At 39.0% G+C, this 24,306-nt stretch overlaps 1 protein-coding gene across 2 annotated transcripts; it reads left to right on the plus strand.

The window, feature by feature from the left end:
• Positions 1-959: 959 nt before the first annotated feature.
• On the plus strand, positions 960-22,525 carry BAG3 (BAG cochaperone 3). 2 transcript variants are annotated; one of them, XM_063307247.1, is made up of 4 exons: positions 960-1,407; positions 17,010-17,357; positions 20,045-20,407; positions 21,257-22,525. In XM_063307247.1, the coding sequence occupies exons 1-4, from the start codon at positions 1,225-1,227 to the stop codon at positions 22,025-22,027; spliced, it is 1,665 nt and encodes a 554-aa protein (XP_063163317.1). In that variant the 5' UTR covers positions 960-1,224; the 3' UTR covers positions 22,028-22,525. The 2 variants fall into 2 exon arrangements, with proteins under 2 accessions (XP_063163317.1, XP_063163318.1); XM_063307248.1 differs by having other exon boundaries at positions 961-1,407; positions 20,048-20,407.
• The last annotated feature ends 1,781 nt before the right edge of the window (positions 22,526-24,306 follow it).

Below are 24,306 nucleotides of genomic sequence, written 5' to 3' on the forward strand. Positions count from 1 at the left end.
ACCCTTGCATTCAGGGGCTACTCCATTTTCTAACAGGTGTAGTAAAGGAAGATGAAATAGGAACTGTTCCATTCACTACTGGTCTAAAAGTGCCTGGAAATACTAAAACATATAGTGGGAAATTATTATTTAGATTTATGATGTCAGCATTCTCCGATTATTTTGGGGTATGGAGAATGCAATACTTTGCCTAGAGAAGGAAGCAATTTTTCCTTCTCATTAGGGCTCGGCCTTTCCTAAAGCTACTGCAGCTGTTTTGTTGAGTCAGAGTCATCATGGCTTCTTGCCCAAAATCTGAGCTAGGCAATAAAGTCTGTGACATGTATTTTTTTTTTTTGCAACGTAAGAACAAAAACATTGCCTTGCTGGGTAAGGCCAGTATAATACAGTATTGGTATGGGTTGGTAATGCCTATATGCTATTTAGATAATTGAAGAAAGGTCTGTACAGAATTTTGCACAATGCAAATGCCACTGATAAAAATGAAGATATCCGAAAAAGGATACCAACATTTCAGTTTAATCCAATGAAAATGTTTCTAGGATTGCAGCATTAAGAATCTAAGCAGTAGCCACGTATTCTGAAACGTTCGTTGCAAGTTACTTCATCCCTTCGCATCGATAGCTATGCTGCCAGGGCATAACTGCAATGCAAACTATTTTTAAAAAAAATAAGCAGGAGCACCAGCAAGCAGTAAGGAGCCTCGTCTTTTCGGGCCTGTAGGCCTGTTAAGAAAGGTAAGAGACAAATGCGCGGTCAGCGTGGAGAAACCCACCTTGAATCTCAGAAAGAGCGCACATAAAGGAATATAGATTTCACAACGAGCACGATTTCAACTAGCCGCCCAGCAGGCGGAGCGAAGGCCGCTGTTGGTCCTAACTGATATACAGCGTTGCTGAATAATGACAGCAAGGAAGAGTGACTCAAACGCGGAGCTCCCGCCCAGGCTCTCCAAAAGCGCTGGAGGCGCCCAGAAGTTTCCAGCCGGGCAGCTGCCCCGCGTCTCTCCTCCTCCTGCTCCTCCACCTTCCCCTCCTCTTTGGCGCGGAGCTGCTATTTCCAGATACTTCCACCCCCTTCTGTGTCTCCTCCCTCTCGATAAAGGTGCCCGGCCGGCAAGAGCTTCCTCGCTTAACTCTCCGGTGGATGACCTGAGCGGCGGTTGACGTTTCCTTGCGTGTTTTCTTCTTCGAACCGTTGCGCCTCGCCTCTCTTGCGCGCAGCATGAGCGCAGCTGCTCAGTCTCCCACGCGGGTGCTGGTGGAGGCCGGAGGCGGCGAGCGGGAGCCCCTTCCTCCGGGCTGGGAGGTCAAGATAGACCCTCAGACCGGGTGGCCTTTCTTTGTGGATCATAACAGTCGCACGACCACCTGGAACGACCCGCGCCTACGGGAGGACCGCCTGAAGGTACTGCCACGGGTTGCGTGCTTTTTTCTTGGCGTGGGAATGCCGGCGTTTGTTGGGACTAAGGAGTCGAGGGGATTGGCGGGGATTTAGAGCACTCATTCCTCAGGCTTCTGTGCTGCCGTCTTGTTAAGGAACGGAACAAGGGTAGGACACTGGGTGCTTTGGGCTGCTGTCCTTTCCGTGACTTTAATAGTTTGGCCTCTTGCTGTGCTCCATACTTCGCAGGTATGTTGGGGGTAGGGAGGAGACTTCACAGGACGCGGCAGTTCTGTGGGAAGGGGAGGGAGCGCATGTTCTCTGCATCATAGTTCTGGGAGGTCAGCGGCAAGCAAAGTCCTCTTTCGGACGTCTAGCGCTGGGGCTGGAGACACACTCTATTTCCGCTTTCCAGACTTGGGTGTGTACGTGAGGAGAGACGTCTGTTCCTCCTGTTGAGCGGGGCGGGGGACGGGCTCTGCCAGGCGCAAGAGTTTTTCTCAGTATATGGCATTGTTGTGGTGACTCAAGAGATAAGGTTAAAGGCCCTCAGTTCATGGCAATGGAAATGGGGGAGGGGGGACAGCAGGGGGCTTCGCTCCGCCTGCAACTCCTGTTGGCGCCGTTTGAAGGACAGTGGCCGAGCACTTCCCTAGGGCGCTGGGAGCAAAAAGTTGCAGTGGGGCAGTGCCAGGAAAAGTCTGTCCTCGCTGCCCCCCCCCCCCCCGACTGCATGGCAATGCAGTGAGGCTAAGAGCTGGCTTTTGTCTCTGACGCACTGCAGTCGTTCTCCCCGTTTTTGTGCGCTAAATCATTTGATACTTCGACGTTGCAGCGGTTATTTTAAGTTGGCGAAGTCCGTCTCATTCTGTAAAGAGGCGGAGTTGATTTAACTAGCCTGGCTATACTACAGGCGGCGAAAGCATTTCTTTGAACAATATGGTTTTAACTGACTTGTGGTTATATAGTTGTATTAGGGTGCAATGTATGTTGCTATCCTTAAGGTAAATTCTGTAGATACCAGTTTTTAAGTGGCTTTTATAAGGTGGATTGTAAGACGTCCTGGGGAAAGTTTTGTTATTTATGGGGATTCCTTTTCTAGTTTCAAAAAGAAAGGAAAAAAAGGAGGAAAGATACAGCTTAAATACTTTATGAAGTTGCACCTTTTAAAAACTTCCTTCTTTGAGATTCAGTCATATTGTTTCTGGGATATAGATTATCTACTTTTGTTCCATTTCTGTTAGACTGCTTATTGATTATGCAACAATCCGATGATTCGTCTGAAGGAGGAAATTAATCATTATTTTGCATTTGGTTGTTAGATATTAAAATAATAATGGCTTGTGTTCGCTTTAGAGGGTAGCATGATACAGTTCATATATAGTTCTTTTTGGGAAACCATATTCATAATAATAATAGACTTGCTATTTTGTAGAAACTTGATAGGCTTTCTAGGCCATTACAAAGTGAGACTGACCCAAAATATTTTGCTGCAAAGATGGCATTCTCGCTATTCCATATAAAGTAGTTAATTTAATTGAAGTCTCCTCCTTATTCCCTCCTAACTGTGCCTCAGTAACTGCATTTTTCTTCAGGACCTCATAACATTGCCTTTGTCTAATCTTCATAGTTGAGGTGACTTAAGGGTATCTTTGAGCTGTTCTAGTTTTAAAATAGTGTTTTCCCTTTTTTCTCAGCACAATTTAGGCGGTGGTTATGATCTGGCGCACTATACGTACTGACAGTGGTTGCTGATATAGTCAAGTGTTGGAATCTACCCAGTTTGCCCCTGTAGGCTGCTGCTGGCATGGTTGCCCTCCTTTTGAACCTTGGGCCCTGCCCTTCATGTCCATTTGGCTTGGGGTGCTGGAGAGATCTGACTCTTAGTTTCTAGGAGGCATCTGCTTGCATAATGTCTAACTGGAGCGCTTCGAATAGTTTAGCAGGTCTTGGGTAAACTCTTTATAAACAGGTTTTATGCTATTCTGAGAAGGCGATAGGCCTTTTTTAAAACAAGGGTTTAGTGCTGCTTGTAAAGCACATAAGGTCAGTTTAAACTTGGTTCTGCCAGGTGTGTACTGCTATTTCTGTCTCCATTGGGTCCATCACAGGTTTTGTGCTCCTGCAAAAAAACAATTTCACTTGGCCATACTTCATACTGTGTGTGTGTGTGATATTGCCTACTCCATTCTACATTTGGTGTCAGTACATGCACTCTGTGGCTTTCTACTTGCTACTTCTGGGTGCTGCCACAGGGTCAGAACTGGACTCCTTGGTCACATTCTGTAAGCACTGCCATTCTCTTCTGGTACTAGTCTGAGGAAGAGCTCATTCGTTATTGTTACTTCTCCCTTTACTTCATACTACTTCTCTGTCTGTCAGGCCATTTGGGGGCATGGGTTTAGTGCTCTATCAGAAGTGGTAGGCCCGTATGCAGAAATAAAGTGATAGAGGAGGAGTTATACTAAGCACAAGCACTGAAGGTACTCTCTCCAGCTTCACCCTATGCACTTCTCCATGCTGGCTACTTAACAGGTGGCTAAACCTGCCCATTGTAAGCAACTGTCAAGACTTGCCCCACCCTTTAGGGATTAGGGAGACTGATTGGTGGCTGTTTTCTGCTGGCAGGTGGGAGAGAAATGAAACTTGAGGAATCTCATTCCTTAACTTGGCCTGTCCTGGGTACAGAAGGACAGCATCTTTGCTTGTCTCTTCATAGGTACAGAATAGGAAGTAGCAATAGGGGCAGCACAATTTATGCAAGCATACGCTTCTGCCAATTATCTGTAGATTAGGCAATCTTTTTCATATCTGATTTAGGGGACCTAAGTCAGGTCATGTAATTCAAAGAATTATTTCAACAAATGGAGAATAGCTTAGAATTCAGGACAAACAGCTATTCCCTTTTCAGCATCTTGCCTGAGGAAATCTTCCTCCTCTCCCTAATGGTAGGATTGGCCCTGGCAGACATTCAAAATTTTAATTAAAGATGCCTAAGTGTCTTGCCAGAACAAAACAGACAGCTAATAACTTTAGTTGCCAGGAAAGGTTCTAGATGTTCTGGAAAAGAGCTTCCTGCCTCAATATTAAATGTAGCACAGTGCTGATAGTTGGAAGGGTATAAAAACAATTACTGTAGTAGCAAAAACTACCATTATGATGTTCTTTTAAACTAATTTAGATGACTGTCACTTTCTAAATGCCCTAGGAGACATAATCAAAAGAGGGAATTAAACACATCCTGCATATTTTCATAAAATCTATACTCTCCCTCAGAAAAGTAGAACAGAGGAGCTTGAACATGATTGCAGATCCAAGTGCTAAATGTTTGCTTTGTCACTTTTAAGTACTGTAATAATAGAAATGGAAGTTTATCATTTTATGTAAAGTTTCATGCTCAAACAGTAATTAATTCTAAATAGTAAGAAGTATTTCTTCCCAAAATCATATCTAATATGACTTAACTTGCCTATTGCTGCAATATCCACAAATTTTTGAAGTCAAGATACAAAAATATTTCCTGATAATAAATGTGGCTTTAATTTTCCACTATTATAGTTGCAGACTTACAAATATATCTGTTTAATCACAATTTATTGGACAATATATGCATTACATTTGAGCTTTCTAGGTGAATTGGAAGAGTGATGTCTATTGCTACATTTTTCTTCAGAAAATTCTCCAGTTCTAACAAATGCACTGTGAATAGAAAGGGCATTTTAAAATGAAAAGTACACAGGATCAAACAATGATAAATTAACACTAATTGCAAATATTTCCTATCTGAACATATATGATGTATAATTGTCCTACTTCATCCTCAGGCTTTTGTAGAAATCAGGGAGTCCTGGATTATGTATGAAATGTCAGGGCCCTACCTAGTTAGGAAAAATTACTCGTATTTTTAATATCCTGTGAATTGTTCAGTGAGCCTATGTTAAAACAAACTACCTTAGCATGAAACCAAATTTATGAAATTTATTAAAGACAACATAAAGACTGTACTTTTAGAATGCAGTCTATAGAATTTTGGAAGTTAAAATATTTAATACAAATTAACATTTAAACTGTGGAATGGTATAGATTTTTTTTCCTTTAGGCATAACACACGAGAGCCAATCTACTACATGCAGAACTATAATAGAGGGTAATAATGCCTTTTCCATCTAAGAATTTTATACTTTAAACAGTTGATTTAATGGTTTGCCACTTTGGTAAGCAGTACTTAAAAAATAAGATACCTTATGATTTTGGTATTGGTCAGCTTACCTCTTTTGAAGGTGTTTCTGCTGTGCGATCAGTGCAGCTGCTATTTGAGCTGTAAAATCTGATAGCTTGACAAAAATAATTGGGAATTGCCTGTGATCAAGTCCTAGTTAAAATGTGTAATAAATGTCTCTTTTTCATTTTTTGAATTTGATTTAAGGAGTATCATACTTTTTCATTTTTAAAACAGAACACAGAAAATTTTACTTGAAAAGGAAAAAGAGCTTGCATATTCCTGCACTTGTACAAATTAAAATTTATGTTAAATTGCAAATTAAATTAAGATTTATGTCACTTGAGTTATAGATATCCAAAATGTTGACATGATGCTAACATGATAAAAAAATAGGCCTTTTTGCCTAATTAAAATAAAAAAAACACTGTAGATATAATACTTTCATTAGGTTAATCAAAATGTAATGATTGTTTCAAGTATTTGAATTTGTTAAAATTATTCCTTAGGCAAAGTAATAAAAGCCAAGGGAAAAAAAAAGGTTGAGTGGAATTGTAGTTTATGATAAGAACTACTCCTGTACGTGTGGCATTTTGGCATTAACTGTTTTACCTGAAGAATTATTTTTAAAAACTTGAAAACTAGCAACATTTTGGCAGCATTATGAAGATACTAGTTCTGCGGGATCTGCGATTTTGATTTTTTTTTTATGATTATCACTGCTATCATTGCTTATCAAGTAACGCAACTGATCACCAACCAGCTGCAACCAAGTGTTATGTAATCCTCCTGTTTAGCAGCAGCCTCACATTGTTTCTATGCTGTAATATGGACTGGTCCTAAAATCTGAAAAGTTTCATAGCAGCTCATTGTGAAGGCTCTTCCTGACAGCCATATTAATAGGTGACCCTCCAGTCCTTGAACTGAGCATGCTAGCATAAATTGCTCTGTCCCAATGGCTGAACCTTATTCCGCCTCAGGAACAAGGTCACAAAGTGACTCTGTCTTTACACCTTTAGGTAAGTACGTAAATGGTTTATTTCAGTCCAAAGACCCAATAAACTTTTAATGCAAGACAAGTTAAGATAAGGGATTGGTGGATTCTTCTGGTTTTGTTTCTCCTCCCACTGAAAGTCACCAGCTAGCAGGAAAATCAATTACCAAGTGCTCTGCTTAACATGGGCAGGATTGGGGGGGGGGTGTAAATTAGCACCTGGGATTGAGGGTTTAGCCACCTTTCAAGTTTGTTTAGTGACATGTTACAGGCATGGTGGCATTCTGTTCATGTGACCTGTCAGTTTGACTCTTTCTAGACCTCAGTCTTGCACTAGACTTGCTGACTAACAGGTTTTAGAAGGATATGGAATAAAGTGGGAGAGAGCTGTTCTGGCGCATCATTCCGGCTCTTGTTCACTGTCACACTCTTGACTGTCTTGGTTTCTCTCTGTGTCTTTTGGTCTTTCTGTTTTATGTTCTCTTCATCTTTTGCTTGTTTTTTCTCTCATCACTCAAGAGAGCACTGGTTCTGTTTTTAAAGTGTGGTGGAAGTTTAAAGGAAATACATCAGTACTGTAGTTAGGTACTGTTTTTACTTATAATAGAAAATGCTGCTATGCATCAAATATAAATAAAAGCAGTACGTTCGATGATTATGTTATCCCCCCCATCCTTTTATATAATTTCTTGCTCAGGCTAAGCATGTCTGAAAATTAGTCCATGGATTTAAGTTATATAAGATATACATGTGGTAGAAAAAGTAAAGAGGGGTGTATACCTCTCTCATAATACTAGAACCCAGGTAATTTAGTTAGGTTCACAGTACTAAATTAGGTTAAATAGTAACTTTCATATTTTTTCTTTTTTAAGATATTCTTAAAAAAATTGGCTTTGAGCCAGATCTTCTAAAGCAAGGCCTCTCAGCATACTATTTTCTGTTGCATATTATTCAGTTGTTCATTTCTTCACAACTCTTTTTTGTGAGCTTTAAAACATGCCATTGTCTGCCCGTTTCCTTTCCACTTATGTAAACTTTTGTTTAGGATAACAGTGACTGCTACTTCAGTTTTATATGTTTTGTATCCTTGCAGGAAGAGATTTAGTTTGATTATTGGGTTCAATATTTGATAAATCTACATCTGTTCCAAGGTAATTTTTGTAAATCTATTCCACAAGAATTTCCTGCTTTTCAGCAACTTTTCCTTCCATATAATATGAGATAGTATCCATCAACTGTTCAGGTCTTGCCCATTGTTGTCTTTTATGCATTGTCTTTTCCACATCCTGAGCTGACTGTGGTCACAATATTGTGGCACATGCTTGTTTCAGCCATCACAATGGGCCTGAGACCCACACTTTAAACTCTACACAAGTCAGTATAGTGTAGAAGTTAAGATGCTAGATTCTGAAAGATCCAGATCTCAGAATGGAAGCTTACTGCGTGGTTTTGAGCCAGTCATTCTTTCTCAGTCCAACCTGTCTCACAGGATTGTTGATAGGGATATAATTGGAGGAGTGAGTATTATATATTTTCCCTGCAGCTCTTGGAAGAAAGGTGGAACAAAAATCAGTAAATACCCCTGAGAAGGGTTGTTTTGAGGTAATTGATTTGCACTCTGGCATTATCTAAATCACAATAATTCAGAGAGTATTAAAATTATATATAGGCCCATTGTTTTGCTCTCAAAGCATGTAAGTGATGCAAAACGAATACCTTGAATCTTGCAAGTGTGAGTTGTAATATAAATTAATAAACTTAATAAAATGTGTTTGCTCCTCTTCCTCAAAAGAAAAGCTCTTTGTGGTACTCTTTCTAATAGACCTTTTTTTTTAATGACTTGCTTTTCAGTTTGGTAGGATCAAGCAGTGATGCAAGTTCTCTTTATGCAGCATTTATTTCATCACCTCACTGATGGAGTCTTTGAGTCCAGTTTCCATTTATAGGCATGGAGGGTGTATGGCTTCACATGCTTTAAAAAGTTCAGGGCCACTGTTAGTAGGATCTTATCTCCCTGCAGAGTTGAATTCTATTTTAATTATTTAAGTGATATTAAGCAGAAGAAAGTGCATAGTTTTTCTGAATTTCCTACAGCTCCTTCCTGTCCTTGCCAGCATACTGTCACTACCACTGTTTAAGGAAACAATCACTGTCTAATATATGTGTAAGTTCAATTGGAGGCAAAATTAATGGATTAAAATAAAAAGACTGCAGAAATGATTCCACAGCGATAATAAAATCACATGAAATCATATGATTAATAAGTCAGATTGAGTTTCCTGATGTGTTTTAGGAAAATCTGATGAATTCTGCAATCAGTATATTTAAGCATTTAAATGTGGTGATACAGCATAAATTAAGAGTATAGCTTTACTAAAATAAGTAACCAGAACTCAGAACTGTCATGGTCATATTAAGGAAGTAAAAGGTGAATACTTAAGTCTAGCATTCCATATATAGTCTAAGTATAATTAATGAATAATAATAATAATAATAATAAAATAGCAAGTAAGGAAGAAGTACCAAAACCAAAATTTAAGGGAGTCGAATAGCTCCTACTAGGAGAGAAAAGCAGGTTACACCAGGTTACACCTGCTACTGGGTCAGCTGGGAGTTGCACTATCATTCCTTCCTCTCCATCTGTTCTAGTTATCTGTTCCATTAGTTTATACAAACAAAACCGTAGCCAGGAAAATGGTTCATATTTAGAGCATGAGGCAATGGGATGAGACAGAAATGGGCCTAGATATTACTGTAGTGTTGGGAAGATTCAGTACAGAACCTCAGCTTTTCAAGGTACTGTATGTTTGAATAATTGTTATACCGTCATCTGCACTCCCAGCATTCTTCTCAGTATTCTAATATTATTATTAGATTTTTATCCTACCTTTTTAATATATAGCACAAGAGGGCAAACATACCCAATCCTCCTGCCTATTTTCCCCACAACAACAAACATGTGAGGTGGGTTGGGCTGAGAGAAAGTGACTGGCCCAAAGTCACCCAGCTGTTTTTCATGCCCAAGGCAGATCTAGTGTCCTGCTTTCTAGGTCAGCACTGTAACGACCACTCCAAACTTTCATCAATGCCTGTGTTTAAAGCAGGTATTAATTTTGATATAATTGTCTCCTGTTTTTTGCATGCTGTGCTTCCTCCGTTGTTAATATAAGGCAAACTCTAGTTCTACATGCAGTTACTGTGGAATAAAGTAACTCCTGGTAAATTATGAATCCCCATAAATATATACAGTACAGTACTAGATTATGGTTGCTGAGAAAAATCAGTTGTTCCAAAAAAAGTGGAACCATTTGTTGATGGATCATTTATCAGTAACAACAAATCAGCAAAGGATAAAGAGCAAACTATTACTCCTAATGATGGTGATAATAATGACATGACATAGCCTCAGTTGCAGCATTCCTGTACATTTTAAGATATAGCCAGATTATATGAGAGTTAGCCTGCATAAGGAGCGATTAATACTGATCAAGGGCCTTAAGCTTTCCCTTCTGTTGCAGAGAAGTGCTTGGTGAATTCACTTAGATATAATACCATTAAACTTGTACTGTCATTTTAGCTATCTATGTCTGTTATTGAAAGGATTGTTTCAAATATATAAGGTTCAGAGATTTTTTAATTTCACACCTAATTAGGCCTTCTTCCTGTGAAGTCATATGAAGGATTTTTCTTTCTTCCTTGCACAATTTGTCCTGGCGGCACCTTTGTTGATCTACCAATGACTTCACAATAGCAACCCTGTACCCTTTTTAACAAGATGAGTCTTGTAATTCTGCTCTAGCAAGTCTTCTAGCATACTCTGTTTGTCTAACATGTATCTGTCCAGTTTATTATTACTTGACCAGTAGGCCTCAGGCAGATACCTTTAATAAATGGGTAAAAATAATCTTAACCCCAACTCTTCCTCTGTGCATAGAGGGGACACACAGAGAGACACACAGGGGTAGGGATCCTAGCAAGTTCTTAAGCAACCTGTTGGTGAAGGTGACACTTTCACATTTTGGGCCAAACAGGATGGGGGCAAGGATGCAAAGTAAGCAAGGCTTTGTCACACATGTGAGCAGGCCCAGAATTTTCTGTCTTTTTATAAATTTTGGAGAACTTTGGTAGTTTCTGTTTCAAACTCCTTTGGATTTACATTACAGTTATTCTTCAGAATGGAAGGAAACTGTACTACTGATTTGAGGGAGCCAGAGGAATTCTGAAAATTGCCAAAAAAGGGAGTTTGGGGTTGCATATGCCCCTTGCCCCCAGGGCCTCAGATTGCCTGATTTGCTAGGCATAATTATTCCCAAGTCAGTTAAAGATGCTCAGGCATGTGTCATAGCAATTTAAAGGTGACAGTTAAAACCCAAGATATCACACATAAGGAATATATTAAATGTGTTGCAGCTTTAGTGCAAACTCCAAGGTAAACAGATTTGCATTCAGAAGAAGGAAAATATGTTTATAACATCAAATTGGATGAAGTAGCATGAGAAAAGAAAAAGAATGCAGTTACATTTTTTTTAATCCATTCAATCATGTCCAGTTCTTGGAGACTGCCAGGACAAGTCCCTGCAGTTTTCTTGGCAAGGTTTTTCAGAAGTGGTTTGCCATTGTCTCCTTCCTAGAGCTGAGAGAAAGCGACTGGCCTAAGCTCAGCCAGCCGGCTTTGTGCCTAAGGTGGGATTAGAACTCACGGTTTCCTGGTTTCTAGCCTGATGCCTTAACCACTATACCAAACTGGCTCTCTGTTACAAATTATAAGAGCCCAAAATAACAAGCCTATGATTTCATAGGTACAGTTTATATTTCAACAACAGCAATAACATCCTGCCTTTATTTTGTACAACTCAAGGTAGTGTATATAATGCTCTTAGCTCCTATTTTCCCCATGACAGCAAACCCATGAGGTGAGTTGTTGGGCTGAGAGTAACTGGTCCAAAGTTATCCAGCTAGCTTGCATGCCTAATAGGGAACTAAAATTTACAGTGTCCCAGTTTCTAGCCCAGCACCTTAGCTACCACACCAGACTGGCTTTCTAATGTGTTCAGTTGTTCTTTAATTGGTCTCATGTCAAAATTCTAATGTACTTTGATTTTGGCAAATTTTGTTGAAGTGATGAAAAGGTGAAATGTCTCCTGTGCAAGCACCAAGTCATGTCTGACCCTTTGAAAGGACGCCACTTTCGTGACATTTTCTTGGCAGACTATAGAGGGGGGGGGTTGCCATTGCCTTCCCCAGTCGTCACCTTCCCCAGCAAGCTGGGTACTCATTTTACCGACCTTGGAAGGATGGAAGGCTGAGTCGACCTGAGCCTGCTACCCAAGAATCCAGCTTCTGCTGGGATCGAACTTGGATCGTGGGGAGAGTTTCGGCTGCAATACTTCCGCCTACCACTCTGTGCCACATGAGGCTTTTTTTGTTGAAGTACTCATAATTTATTTCTATATCTGTCTGATAAATGCTTACTACTCATTTTTACAATCCCAGTTTTAAAAAATAATTTGTACTTTGAAACAAAAGGAAATCATTTTTTCACCTTTTCTCCCATATTCTGATCTGCATATGCAGGGCCAGTACATTGTTCTAGGCAGAGTGAACTCTAATTTTCTTGTCTAAAACGAAGTACTATATTTAGAATCCAGAGGTCCTTGGTTAATAGCTTATTGAGCCATTCTCATTGTGTAAACAGTGTTAGACATAGGCAAGAAGTAAGCTATGTGGACCTCTCACTGGAAATGGACATGGTTTATGTTTCTAAGGTATGCCAAATTATTCCAGGCTCTTTTTATTTTCACATCAATTATATTAATAATTATAACCATAATATTTCTTTCCTGGGGGGGGGGAAAAAAGGAAAGCCAGCAAACAAGAATCTTAATAAGAAAGTACATGTCATGAGTATTGATGGTGAGCAGGAGGGGCCCCTCTCCAGGGGGGGAAACGCAGCGTAGTTTAGAGACTTTGAGCTGTCATTCAAAGGAACCCAGAACAGACCTGCCTTGAGTTTTGGGGTTTATCTGTCTGGGTTTTCCCACGCTTCTTCAGTTTGGTAGGATTTTCTGTCTACAATAGCAGTAATAAAACACTAGAGACTTTCTCCTCGTCTCCGCGTGGTCTTTGTTTAGTCAGGACAGTAGTCTGCTAGTCCTTGCCATACCCCATGTCCTTGTGATCCCCTGCCCCTTCTCATTTACCACTAGTTTTCTGCTTCAACCCAGATTGCTCTCCTGTGCTGCCAACTGCTCTATAGAGCTGCATATGGTAGCTACTGTACAGCAGCTGTTCTCCTGGCCTACAGCAGAACAGCTGGTGGTGCACTTGCTCACACACAGGCTGGTGGGAGTTGTATTCCAAAACATCTGGAGGGCAACAAATGCAAAGAAATCAAAATAACTCAATGGACCTTTTTCAAGTTCTCGATGATGCTCTGATCATCTAAACCATGATAATTTTTGTCTGAGTTGGAACAATCTGTTAAAAACTGTTAGATGTATAAATATTTTGAGTCATGCTGAGAAAGGGATAACATATTTTTATGTTTAAATGAGGTTATATTTACTTATACCGTACATCCACTTTTTGTTTAGCGGCTACTACATTTAGCAACTGTTCGCAAATACGTTGGTTATTTAAAAAGAAAAAATTCTGACCAATACACGCACTTATGCCCAAATTTCTGCTCCTGACAGCAACACATACTGGAGTGATAGTTAACACTTGGGTTGCTGAAAAGGAGAACTTATCTAAATGAGATGGCAGCAACCAGTGATTTTCGTAGCGTCTCTCTCTTTCAGTCACATGTTTATTTAGCTGCCACAGTGCTTCCAATTTTAGAAACGGATTGAGATTGCTAATCAAGGAGAAGGTGTATATGCTTTTCTGTTTCATTTGTACCATGAATATACTTAAATAGTATATTCATATATACTCTCTCTGTGTGTGTATAGTGTGTCTCGCTGTGTCTTTGTGTTTGTGTGTGTGTAAGTAATATGTATTAATAATCAGTGAATTCGTATATAGTTCACTGATTTTTTTCAAAATAAAGCCTAGTGAACTTAAATAATACAGGTTTAAAATGTGAATACCAGAATTGTCCAGTTACGTGCTTTTGGAAATCTAAACAGTTGTAAGAAAAAAATGTGAACTAGAGAATAATTGTATGATGTTCTTTCAAGGTGATATTAGTATTTCTGTTGTTAAATTTATATTTGTGTGCAATAAAGCTTTAATGTGGGCTTGTCAGTCCAGTTTATTACAGTGCTCAGCTTTTGTTGAGAATATTTTTTCCTCAAGGCAACATTTCATAAAATTTATTGTGTCAACAACTAAAGCATATTATACCTTTGTTAATTCTCCTTAAATCTAACTATGTTGGTAATTATTATAATCAATTACTACTAGAAATTTAATAATGTTAGATTTTTCTGTAAATGTAACAGTCTATACAAAATGCTAGATTTTGCTGCTGCTTTGCATTTCATTTTTTCTTCCTCATGTTCAGTTAGAGTAGAATAAACTAGTACCACTCAGCTATTTTCTCATTTTCAATTTTGTGAAAACCAGAATTATGATTTAAAACAGGCTACTAAATCAACCAGAAGAAATGTTTTAATTTGGTGTACTAAATAGAAGTCAAACAAACATCTAAATTAGATCACATTCTGTTTAAGTCAAAGGAAAAAATGCCAATTCAAACCTTTTTGGATAACCTAGATTGTTTATTATCTTTCCACTTACTGAAATGGGCTGTTAGGTCATGGTCACTGTGTGAAGAGGAAAATTGTGCTAAATATTTGGGGTGGTAATTTATGCAAACTTTTTCTGAAATATTCAGTGGCATCAGAATGTGAAAATTCTATATACTAATAAAGCTTTGATACAGGATTAAATTATATAATGTGATGGCACAATTGTCTCTTTAAAAGGCAGGTTTGCTGCATTTCATTATACTGTAAATGTCATAGTGGGATTTCGTTACTTTAAATGGCACAAACCTTGTGTCTGATATTCTTGGGAAGTTAGGACTGATACCATCATAGAAAGTTTGCATTATTGAATTGTATTTTGTGAGGAATAGCAGTAGTTGCTCTCTGATCTTGCTGGAAGATTCATCTAGAAAGTGATTCCCAAAATAGAATGACCACTGCAGGAAGAACTTCATTAGAACTTAAGGAGGGAATCTCTTGTATAAAGTTATGTTTCTATCCTGTGCACAGTCTAAATATAATATTGCAAACATACTTAAGCTTGTAGCATTTATCTTCCATTCTTTGATTTCTTTTTTCTTTTGATCTACCTACTCTTCCTTCCAAACTTCACCCCACACTTTCATTTTCACATTACTGCAGCTGATAAATACTTACTTTGATATTAAATGGATCCATCTGTTTCCACTGCCAATGACATTCTTTAAATAGCATTAAAAAGAACATTGCCCTCTGTTTGTGTCCTGCTCATTTCAGCATTTGAAACATTTTTATGCTGTTAGTTTTATCAGGGATTAATTAACATAGCCAATTTATCTTTTTCAGACATGACAGGTAAAGATGTGAACATCAGGAAAAAAGAAAAAATGTACCAGATCTTCCATAATCCCCAGCAAACACAGCTGTTAGTCCTGATCATGATCTGAATGTAACTAGGTTGGAGAAGACTGTGCTCAACTAAACTAGAAGGCATTCATAGCTAATGCTTTTAAACTAATGTAGAAAGCATTAGGCAACTGATTAGTAACAATCTGTTGCAGTCAACTATCAATGCTGCCTACTCTTTTGTAATGTTTCTAATATCCTTACATCTGATCCATTCTGTCTGTCTGTCTGTCTCTCTAGGTTTTTGGTACTTTTCTGGTTCTTTGGGAAAAACTCAGAACATTTTTTACTTCCTGTCTAATACAGATTTGCTTAGTTGTTTATGCTTTAATAAGAGTGTTTGTGAATACTCATTGGTAAAGATAAGTTACAGTTGATCCAAAAGAGTATAGTTTTACTGGTTTATTGGAAGTGAGTCAGCAATATTTAATAATGGTGCATGAAGATAGCTGTATCTGAGAGTCAACAATTTTTGGTTATTCTTGTTTGTCAAAACCTTGCCTTTTGCTTTGTTTTCAATATCTTTCCATGTTTTGGCAAAAGTCTGGGTCAATCTTCATCTTCAAGTTAAAAATGGAAACCCTTGCTGCAAATTACACAGGGCTTCCAAAGCCCAGCGCAGTTGCAGTAATAATCTCTGTCTTAGTGCTATTGCAACCTTCAGGCTTTTTCATAAGCCAGAGGGGAACATGTAGGTTTGTTTTAATGTTGGAATGTGACAGATCTTCCCTGTGTTTTAAATACATGATAGCTGTGAATATCATCCCTGTCATCAGATTAGAACAGAATGGTACTGTAGATCGTTGTGTGTCCTCTTAATATGTCAGCGTGCGGTAATTTTGAGCAGAATCTTGATCAATGAGTGGTGGAAGGGGCTTCAGTTCAGAGAGAAGGAAGCACTTCATACTTCATATCATCAATCTCTCCTGCTGCTCCTGGGCAGAGAGAAGAGCAGGTAGAACATAGAGATTTATTTTAGGATTGCTGGAAGCTGCTGCTCCTCAGAGTTTTGGCTCATTAAACTCAGTGATGTCTGACAGAGACAGCAGTTCATATAGAAATCTTTTCTAGCGTGTCTTGGAGATTCCAAAAATTGATTTTGGAATCTTTCTATACAAGATTTGATCTCTTGAGTATAGTTTTAAAGTTTATATCACCAGTTAAAAGGATAATGAGAATGACACTGTCCCATACTCTACTGCTTGTCTGAAGTGGCATACTGTTATGTGTTTTAGCACATTTTTTTTGCCTTTAAAGGACTGGTGCAATGCATATAAAGTGTTAGGCTGTAAATCACCCAGTTGTTGCTTTTTAAACTTTTCCCTCAAAACTGTATTAAAATACTTTAATAAATACTGTCACTGTTAAATATGGACAAAGAGTAAAAACATACTATTAATAGACCAGAAATTAATTGTGAACTATGAAATGCCTGTTTTGAGCTACCATGAAGCCCACCTGAAAAACTATGAAATATGTCTTATCTTAATAGCCATATGTAGTTCATGTAGTTATTGATTTGCAAATAGAGATGTTCAAGTCCATCCTTGGCCACAGGAGCTCATTGGGTGACTTTGGCCAGTCTCTCTCAGCCCAACCTATTCCACTGGACTTTTTGTTGCTGAAAAAAATGGGAAGAAAGAGCACTGTACATGCCATTTTGAACTTCTGCATAAATCAGACAAACGAACAAATGCAATTACTAAAGAATGTATTCAGTCTCCTGGCTGGAATTGCACAGCTTAGTAATTATATGTGTTGAATTTTAAAAATTTTAAGAATTTCTAAATCTGCACTGTGTAATCTGTTTATCTAGGAAAGCACGTCAGCAAATGGTCCATCTCGAAATAGTCTAAATCAAGCCCAAGTCCGAGACGGAAATGTGGGATATCCAAAGCTTCGTGCTGGTTATATTCCAATTCCAGTTGTACATGAAGGTGCAGAAAACAGACAGCATTACTCATACAACTCTGGCTATCAGCCTGGCATTCAGCGTGTCAAGGCAGAAACCATTCCTACCACAATTCGGGCCCCATCATCTCCAAGAGGAAGTTTTATCCGTTCACAGTCTCCAGCTAGAGGGCTTGCAGAAGCTGCCCAGACAGATAAGCAATGTGCACAACCAGCAGCAGCTCCAATCCAGATACAGTCCTCAGGATCTGAGGTGAGTTGACAGAATTGCTTTGGAGGGTTTTACATTAGAATTGTTGCATTGCCCCATTTTTTTCTGCTGTACATTGAAATATTTCTGATTACTGAATACATGCATTCTTTATGTGTATTCTGATATGATAATCAGCAGATCGTTGCTTTCCTATAGCATTATTTATAAATAAATGCTTCAGTTTTGAAGGAAGAACATTCCACATTACTACAAACACAACAGAATTGCACTTCGCCCACGCTGTAGATGTAGTCCTTTAGTGGGGAGCCTTTTCCAGAACAGTGGAGTCCTTGGTGCTCTCTGAGCCTTGTTGTTTTCTTGCAGACGTTTCATTGCCAGACTAGGCAACATCTTCAGTGCAAAGAGGGAGTGGGCCTTGCTCTCAGTGGGCCTCAGCTCTCAGCCCTTTTGAGAAGGGAAAGAACAGTTTTGAACACTCACCTAGACAGTAAACCATCTGTCTTATCTGGACCAGGATTTAGTTTGTTGTTGTTTATTAGATTTATATGGCTGCCAAATAAATACTCAAGGAGGCTTATATTAAAAACTGAGTAAAAATAAACAATGCAAAAGGTATAAAAAACAAAACTATGCCAGAAACAAAGTTTTAAAAATTCATCCCAGGACTGGGATGATTCTAACCCTACATAAGGCCCTGATAATATAGTTCTTCCCTTGAGATGAACTATATTATGAAATGAGATGAACTTGTCCAGAATGAAAGGTTTCTGAATGGTTGGTACAATGGTTGGCCTTGGTTATTCTGTTATCCTTTTATTTTGTTGTTCTGTTTTTTGGTTCTGGGTATATGTCATGCACAATCAAACAAACAATTCATTGGGATCACAAGATATCTTGGCCTGTGGCCTGTTTGAAAAGCAAGTTTTCAGTGCTTTTCTAAAGCAAAGTAATCTCTTGCTCCTTGAATTGCACCCAGAAACCCACAGATAACCAGTGCAGCTCATGGAACATAGGTGACACATGGGCATACTGAGGTGCACCTATAACTGCTCGAATAGCCACATTTTGGACCAGCTGTAATTTCCAAGTGGTCTTCAAGGGCAGTCCATGTACAGCACATTACAGTCACCAGTCACCCAGGTGAGAAGTGACCAAAGCATGAATTATTGTGAACATGATAATTGAAATGATTGCCTGCTGGTCCAAGAAAGAGCTGGCTATATAAATACAAATGAATGAATGGTGTACTTATTTAATATTTCATCTGCCTCCTCTATACAAGTAGTCCTTGCTTACCAACCACTCGTTCAGCGACTGTTCAAAGTTACAAAGTTAAGAACAAAGAGACCTACAACTGGCCCTCAAAATTGCAGCTGTCGCAGCATCCCCATGGTCACGTGATCATGATTTGGGGGTGCATTTACAACGGTCACAGGATCTTGTGGTCATGTGATCGCCATTTGCAACCTTCATAGCTGGCTTCTGACAAGCAAAGTCAATGGGAGAGCCAGCAAGAAGTCACAAGTCATGGCCACATGATGTTGTACTTAATGACCCACAGTGATTCGCTTAATGGCCACAGCCAGAACTGACGTTACAAGTTGGGTGAGGTCACTTGATACTTCATTATAAATCTGCAAGTGATAGATGTTTCATATAGATGTTAGTATAGAAGATACAATAGAATCTTGTTAAATCCCATGATTTAACAAGGGACTGAGCAAAATTATATTCACCACCTTCTGGAGATGGCCTTACAGGAATGAGTGGAACCACTGATGAGTGAAACCACTGCAAAACTGTTCCATCCACACTTAGGTGAGATATCATCTGCAGAAAGATACCATAGTGAATCTTATCAGAAACTTCTGAGAAATTCAGAGAATCAATAGGGCCATGACCCTTCGTCTTTCTCCCGGCAAATACCTCACAATGTAACCAATGCAGCTTCATTGCCCAAACCATGTCTAATCTCCCGGTTAAAATAGATGTAGAAAGTTTGTTTTGTCAAGGAGTGTCTGAGTATGTTTGTGCACCACTTTCTTGAGGACCTTGCCCACAAAATGGATGTATGTTACAAACCTGTTCCGATTTTCTGAATCCACTGATGTTACTTTTTCATAACTAATCCCACTGTGGCCTTCTTTTATAAGGCTGGAATCAGTCTTTCCAGGAGGAAGGAATTTGTTACCTACCAGACCCAGCTGGACCTCCCCAACCTGCTTCACATAATAAGCCATGAGGGATAAGGTTTGAGAGAACAGATAGTTGGTTAAATTCTATCAAACATCCCATTGGTTTCTGTAGCGTAATGCTTTAATGCAATTTCAAAGCAATGTAATCTGCTGAATCAGAATACTGCCAATGCATGTTGTTAAATCAATTCCAACTTTGTTATTAACCAACTAATGCATTAGGTATATTTTTATAAACAATAGGAATAGTTTTCTTAGGGGAGTTTTTTTAATGATTAAAATATGCTGCCAAGGAAATCGCTTCAAGTTACTGCTGTGATCCTTGCTACTGTTTCAGTCCTCAGATAATATCTATTAAACCACTGGGACAAGGTATTTCTATTATCTCTAGACTTGTCAAAACAGCAAACATAGCTACTAGTAAATAGGCTGGGCTTAGTAATGTGATTAGAAATTAGCAACCTTACCTGAAATGTTTGTACTCTGTTTTTGGAACATGGTAACTGAATCTGATAGCCACTTTTCTCCCAGCAGCCTCCATCTCCTTCGGAATTGCCAACAATTTCCCCTCAGTCTTCCAGCAGGCATAGCTCAGGAAGCCATCAGCTCCCTCGGGGATATATTCCCATCCCTGTGATCCATGAGGGGAATGCCCCAAGGCAGTCATCACAAGTCTATCCTCAGGCACAGAAGATGCCTTGCCCAGGCCAGCCAAGTGACTACCAAGCCCATCAACCAGTGTACCATAAAATTCAAGTTGATGATTTGGATCAGAAGCCACAACGGGCACCGTCCCCATTCAGGGTGTCACAGAGAGGCTCAGCAAGTCGTGAAAATTCACCAGGAAGAATCCAGTCACCAACACCAATCAGAGTACAGTCAATCAAGCCTCAGGTAAGTATAGTGAGTTTGTACAAGCCTCTCTTTAGCTAATTACTTTGAAGTCCATTACTCATATATAATGTTAAAGAATAGTGCCAAATCCATAATCATCTCTTGACATGCTAAGGATTTTACATTAAAAATTAAGGCTCCAGTTTTTATTGAAAGTTATGATTACCTCGGCTGTACCATAATCATTTAATCTTTTCTTTCTTTCAGCAAACTTTTGCATCCTGGCTATGGAAGAGTGAGGGGGATAGGAATAGTATGAGAATATTACCAGTTACTTGTCTCTGTTCAGGAGAACCTTCTGAAAGTTGTAATGATAATCTTCTGTTATTGAGATTTAGGACTATAGAAAACTGTCTTACACTGAACCAGACTATTGGTCTGTTTTGATTACTATCAATGGTGACTGGTAGCATCTTTCCTATCCCTACATGGAGGTACCTGGATGGAACCTAAGACTCTTCTGATATAAATCATTTGATTTTATATATAACTCTATTAAGTTAGCTTAATAACTAGCATTTGAACATTTATAATATAGGACACATTTCACTAGTATCCTGTTGTTACAGCTTTTCCCATAGTTTATTTTGTTCTTAATTTTTTGGAATAACAGGGTTTTTTTTCTGTTGCCTTTTCTCTTCCTATTATTTCTTTTACATCATGGAAGGTTATTCTCAGAGCTCTGGCTTGTTACATTGGTCCACAATGTATACATAGCATCTCATACTGAATAATCTCCAAAATTCTGAAATGTTGAACTCAGCTTTATAATTATTTCTGAAGCTTCAACCCCTGTACTTATTTTCTTGATTTGCATTCCCCAATAATAAGCAGCTTGTTCTCCTTTAGGTTTCTCAGCAACAAATACCAGCTGAAGAAGCACCGCCACCTCTGCCACCTGATAGCAAGCTTAAAAACAAGGCTGGTTCACCTGGAACAGAAATTCCTACTCCAAGTATCCCTATTCAAGTCATACGTGCAGATGTAGATACTAAGCCACCACAACAGATATCATTTCCTGCAGCAGAAAATGTTGATAACAAGATTCCTTGCCCTGTTAAAGTTGTTCCAGTAGAAGAGAGATCTGTGCTACAGGAACATGAATCACAGAAGACTTCAGAAACAGAAGAGCCTCAGAAACATCCAGGAGTCTTGAAAGTTGAAGCTATTCTAAATAGGGTTCAGATCCTAGAGCAGGAAGTTGATACCTTTCAAGGAAAGAAAAATGACAAAAAGTATCTATGGATAGAAGAGTACTTGACCAAAGAGCTGCTAGCCTTGGACTCTGTGGACCCTGAGGGTCGTGCAGATGTTCGGCAGGCCAGGAGGGATGGTGTAAGAAAAGTCCAGAATATATTGGAAAGACTTGAACAGAAAGCAGAAGATGTTCCAGAGACCACTCAAGGGGATGGACTTCAGTCATCTTTGCCCGAAAGTAGTCCATTGTCACAGGAAAAAATGGATATTGATTCTATGGTGGAAAATCTTGCTAAGGATATAAATAATGAAAATGCCAAGGAGCAAATCAAAATGGAAATGGATCACCCTGGATCTAAAGAAGAAATAGTCTCAAATCTTGCTAAAGAAAGTTGCACATCTAAGACTGTGGCTGAACCATAAACACAGGCAAAACTTAAAGTCTTTGGACTCCTTAAGTTAAATGTGTGTTAAGCAAATTTTAACTTGCATGCATTTCCAGAGCTTGGCACCAGTTGGTTTTTAATCGACATAGCAGCTTGGATCACGGAAAACAGATGGGCGGCAGAAATGGGTGCATAAAAATAATATGTTTAGCTTATATTCTGTATCTTGCTCAAATAATGTGTTTGAAGACTATCTTGTAAAATGATTGCTTTCAACTCAACACAATGAGTGAAAAATGTTTTTAGTCAATATCAGTGAGCAGAGTTACTTTCATAAAACCAATAAACTAAGTGCATCTAAACAAGATATCCTTTTTAAAAAAGACACTCTTAGAGAAAATGTTTTCACTATTAGGCACTTTAAATAATGATGTCTGGAAAGTGTGTTAAGAAACCATAGGGATATTTATATGTATTGAGAACTTCAGTGCTATATTTTAAATGAGAAAAGAAATAAAACAGACTGTAGAAGCCTGATGAACCTGTGTGGTTAATAAAAGGGGAAGATGACTATGCGTATTATTTGTTTGCTTCTAAAAATAAACACTCCTTTGTAAATGGATACTTACAAGGGTTTTCTAATAAGTTCATGATTTTTCAAATTTACATGTAGTGAATCCTGAGCTGTTTGAAAGGCTCAGGTGGAAATATAAAATATTCAGAGTTCAACAATCTAAACATTAATTGCACTAAAATACAGAAATATAGCAAGCAGCTAATTTTCCATTCAATCCAGGGTAGAACCATTTCAGCCAAATTATACCAGCCTAAATTAGATACTGTAAATGAGAAAGTGCTTGAAGGTGGAATATTGCAAACTTTTATCTCAATAGAAGAGAATGTATGTAGCTTAGGGTTGAACTGTGGAGTCCTTGGTGCCCTTTGAGCTTGGTTATTTCCTTGCAGACATTTCATTACCCAAGTAGGTAACATCATCAGTGCAAGTGAATGGGGTTTGCCTCCTCTTTATATACAGTAGCTTGCCCTCCCAGTGTTGGTGGGGGTGTGGTTTTCTCCTTGTAAGGAAAACCAACACCCCTACCAACACTGTAAAGTAAAACACTCCTTGTAAAGAAAACCACACCCCCACCAACACGGGCAGGGCAAGCTACTGTATATAAACGGAGCAAACCCCACACCTACTAGCACTGATGATGTTACCTACTTGGGTAATGAAATGTCTGCAAGCAAACAACTAAACTCAGCACAAAGAAATCCAAACTTTTATCTATGCAATTTTTCAAACTATGAGAAATATAGTTAAACTTCAGAGAAATGAACTGATTGGTTAGCAGGCCTCCACTGTGAAATGTTTATAGATGTAGCTAACTTTTCTTGACAGTTCTTTACATATGGATAGGCAATAATTTTGGACCATTAGGCACATTACAATATTGTAGGTAGTGACACTCATAGGTTACTGCTAGTTGCCTGTTCACAGAAGGGCAACCCCAGTAGATGTAGCTTGTCACAAACACCGAAAGAAAACTGATGAGGTTCTTCCCTGCCTATTTTGCCATTACCAGTTGATGTCTACTGAACCACCTTTTGTTTGTCTATTTTCTATATAAAATATTTCACTTGTAACCCTATGTTGGAAAGATATCAGGAGGAGGGGAAAAGGGAAGATATTAAAACTTTCTATTTACCAACACTTCGTGGCAAATGGTTTTGCATTCCCACCCCACACAGATAGCACAGTGGGCTATTTTAATTCTATGTTTTGCCCAAATGCATACCAAAACAATACAAAGTAGGCATTTTCAAAAGATAATTGGCACTGCAGGAGGAATTATGCAACCCAGCTGCCTCTTGTCACATAGTCAATTTTCTATCCAAGGTAACAAGATTGTAGACTTGTGGTAGTAAAGGTAAAGGTTTCCCTTGACGTAAAGTCCAGTCGTGTCCGACTCTAGGGGGCGGTGCTCATCTCCGTTTCAAAGCCAAAGAGCCGGCGTTGTCCATAGGACACTTCCGGGTCATGTGGCCAGCATGACTCACGGAACACCGTTACCTTCCCGCCGAAGCGGTACCAATTAATCTACTCACATTTGCATGTTTTCGAACTGCTTGGTGTGCAGGAGCTGGGACGAGCAACGGGAGCTCACCCCGCCGCGCGGTTTCGAACCGCCGACCTTCCGATCGACAGCTCAGCGGTTTAACCCGCAGCGCCACCGCGTCCCTTGTGGTAACTTGTGGTAACTTCTCCTAAACTCAAGAAATAAAAAAGCTCAACAAATTCCATTTCAATTCCTC

Source organism: Candoia aspera, chromosome 6, assembly GCF_035149785.1.
Source record: "Candoia aspera isolate rCanAsp1 chromosome 6, rCanAsp1.hap2, whole genome shotgun sequence".
Classification (NCBI taxonomy): domain Eukaryota; kingdom Metazoa; phylum Chordata; class Lepidosauria; order Squamata; family Boidae; genus Candoia; species Candoia aspera.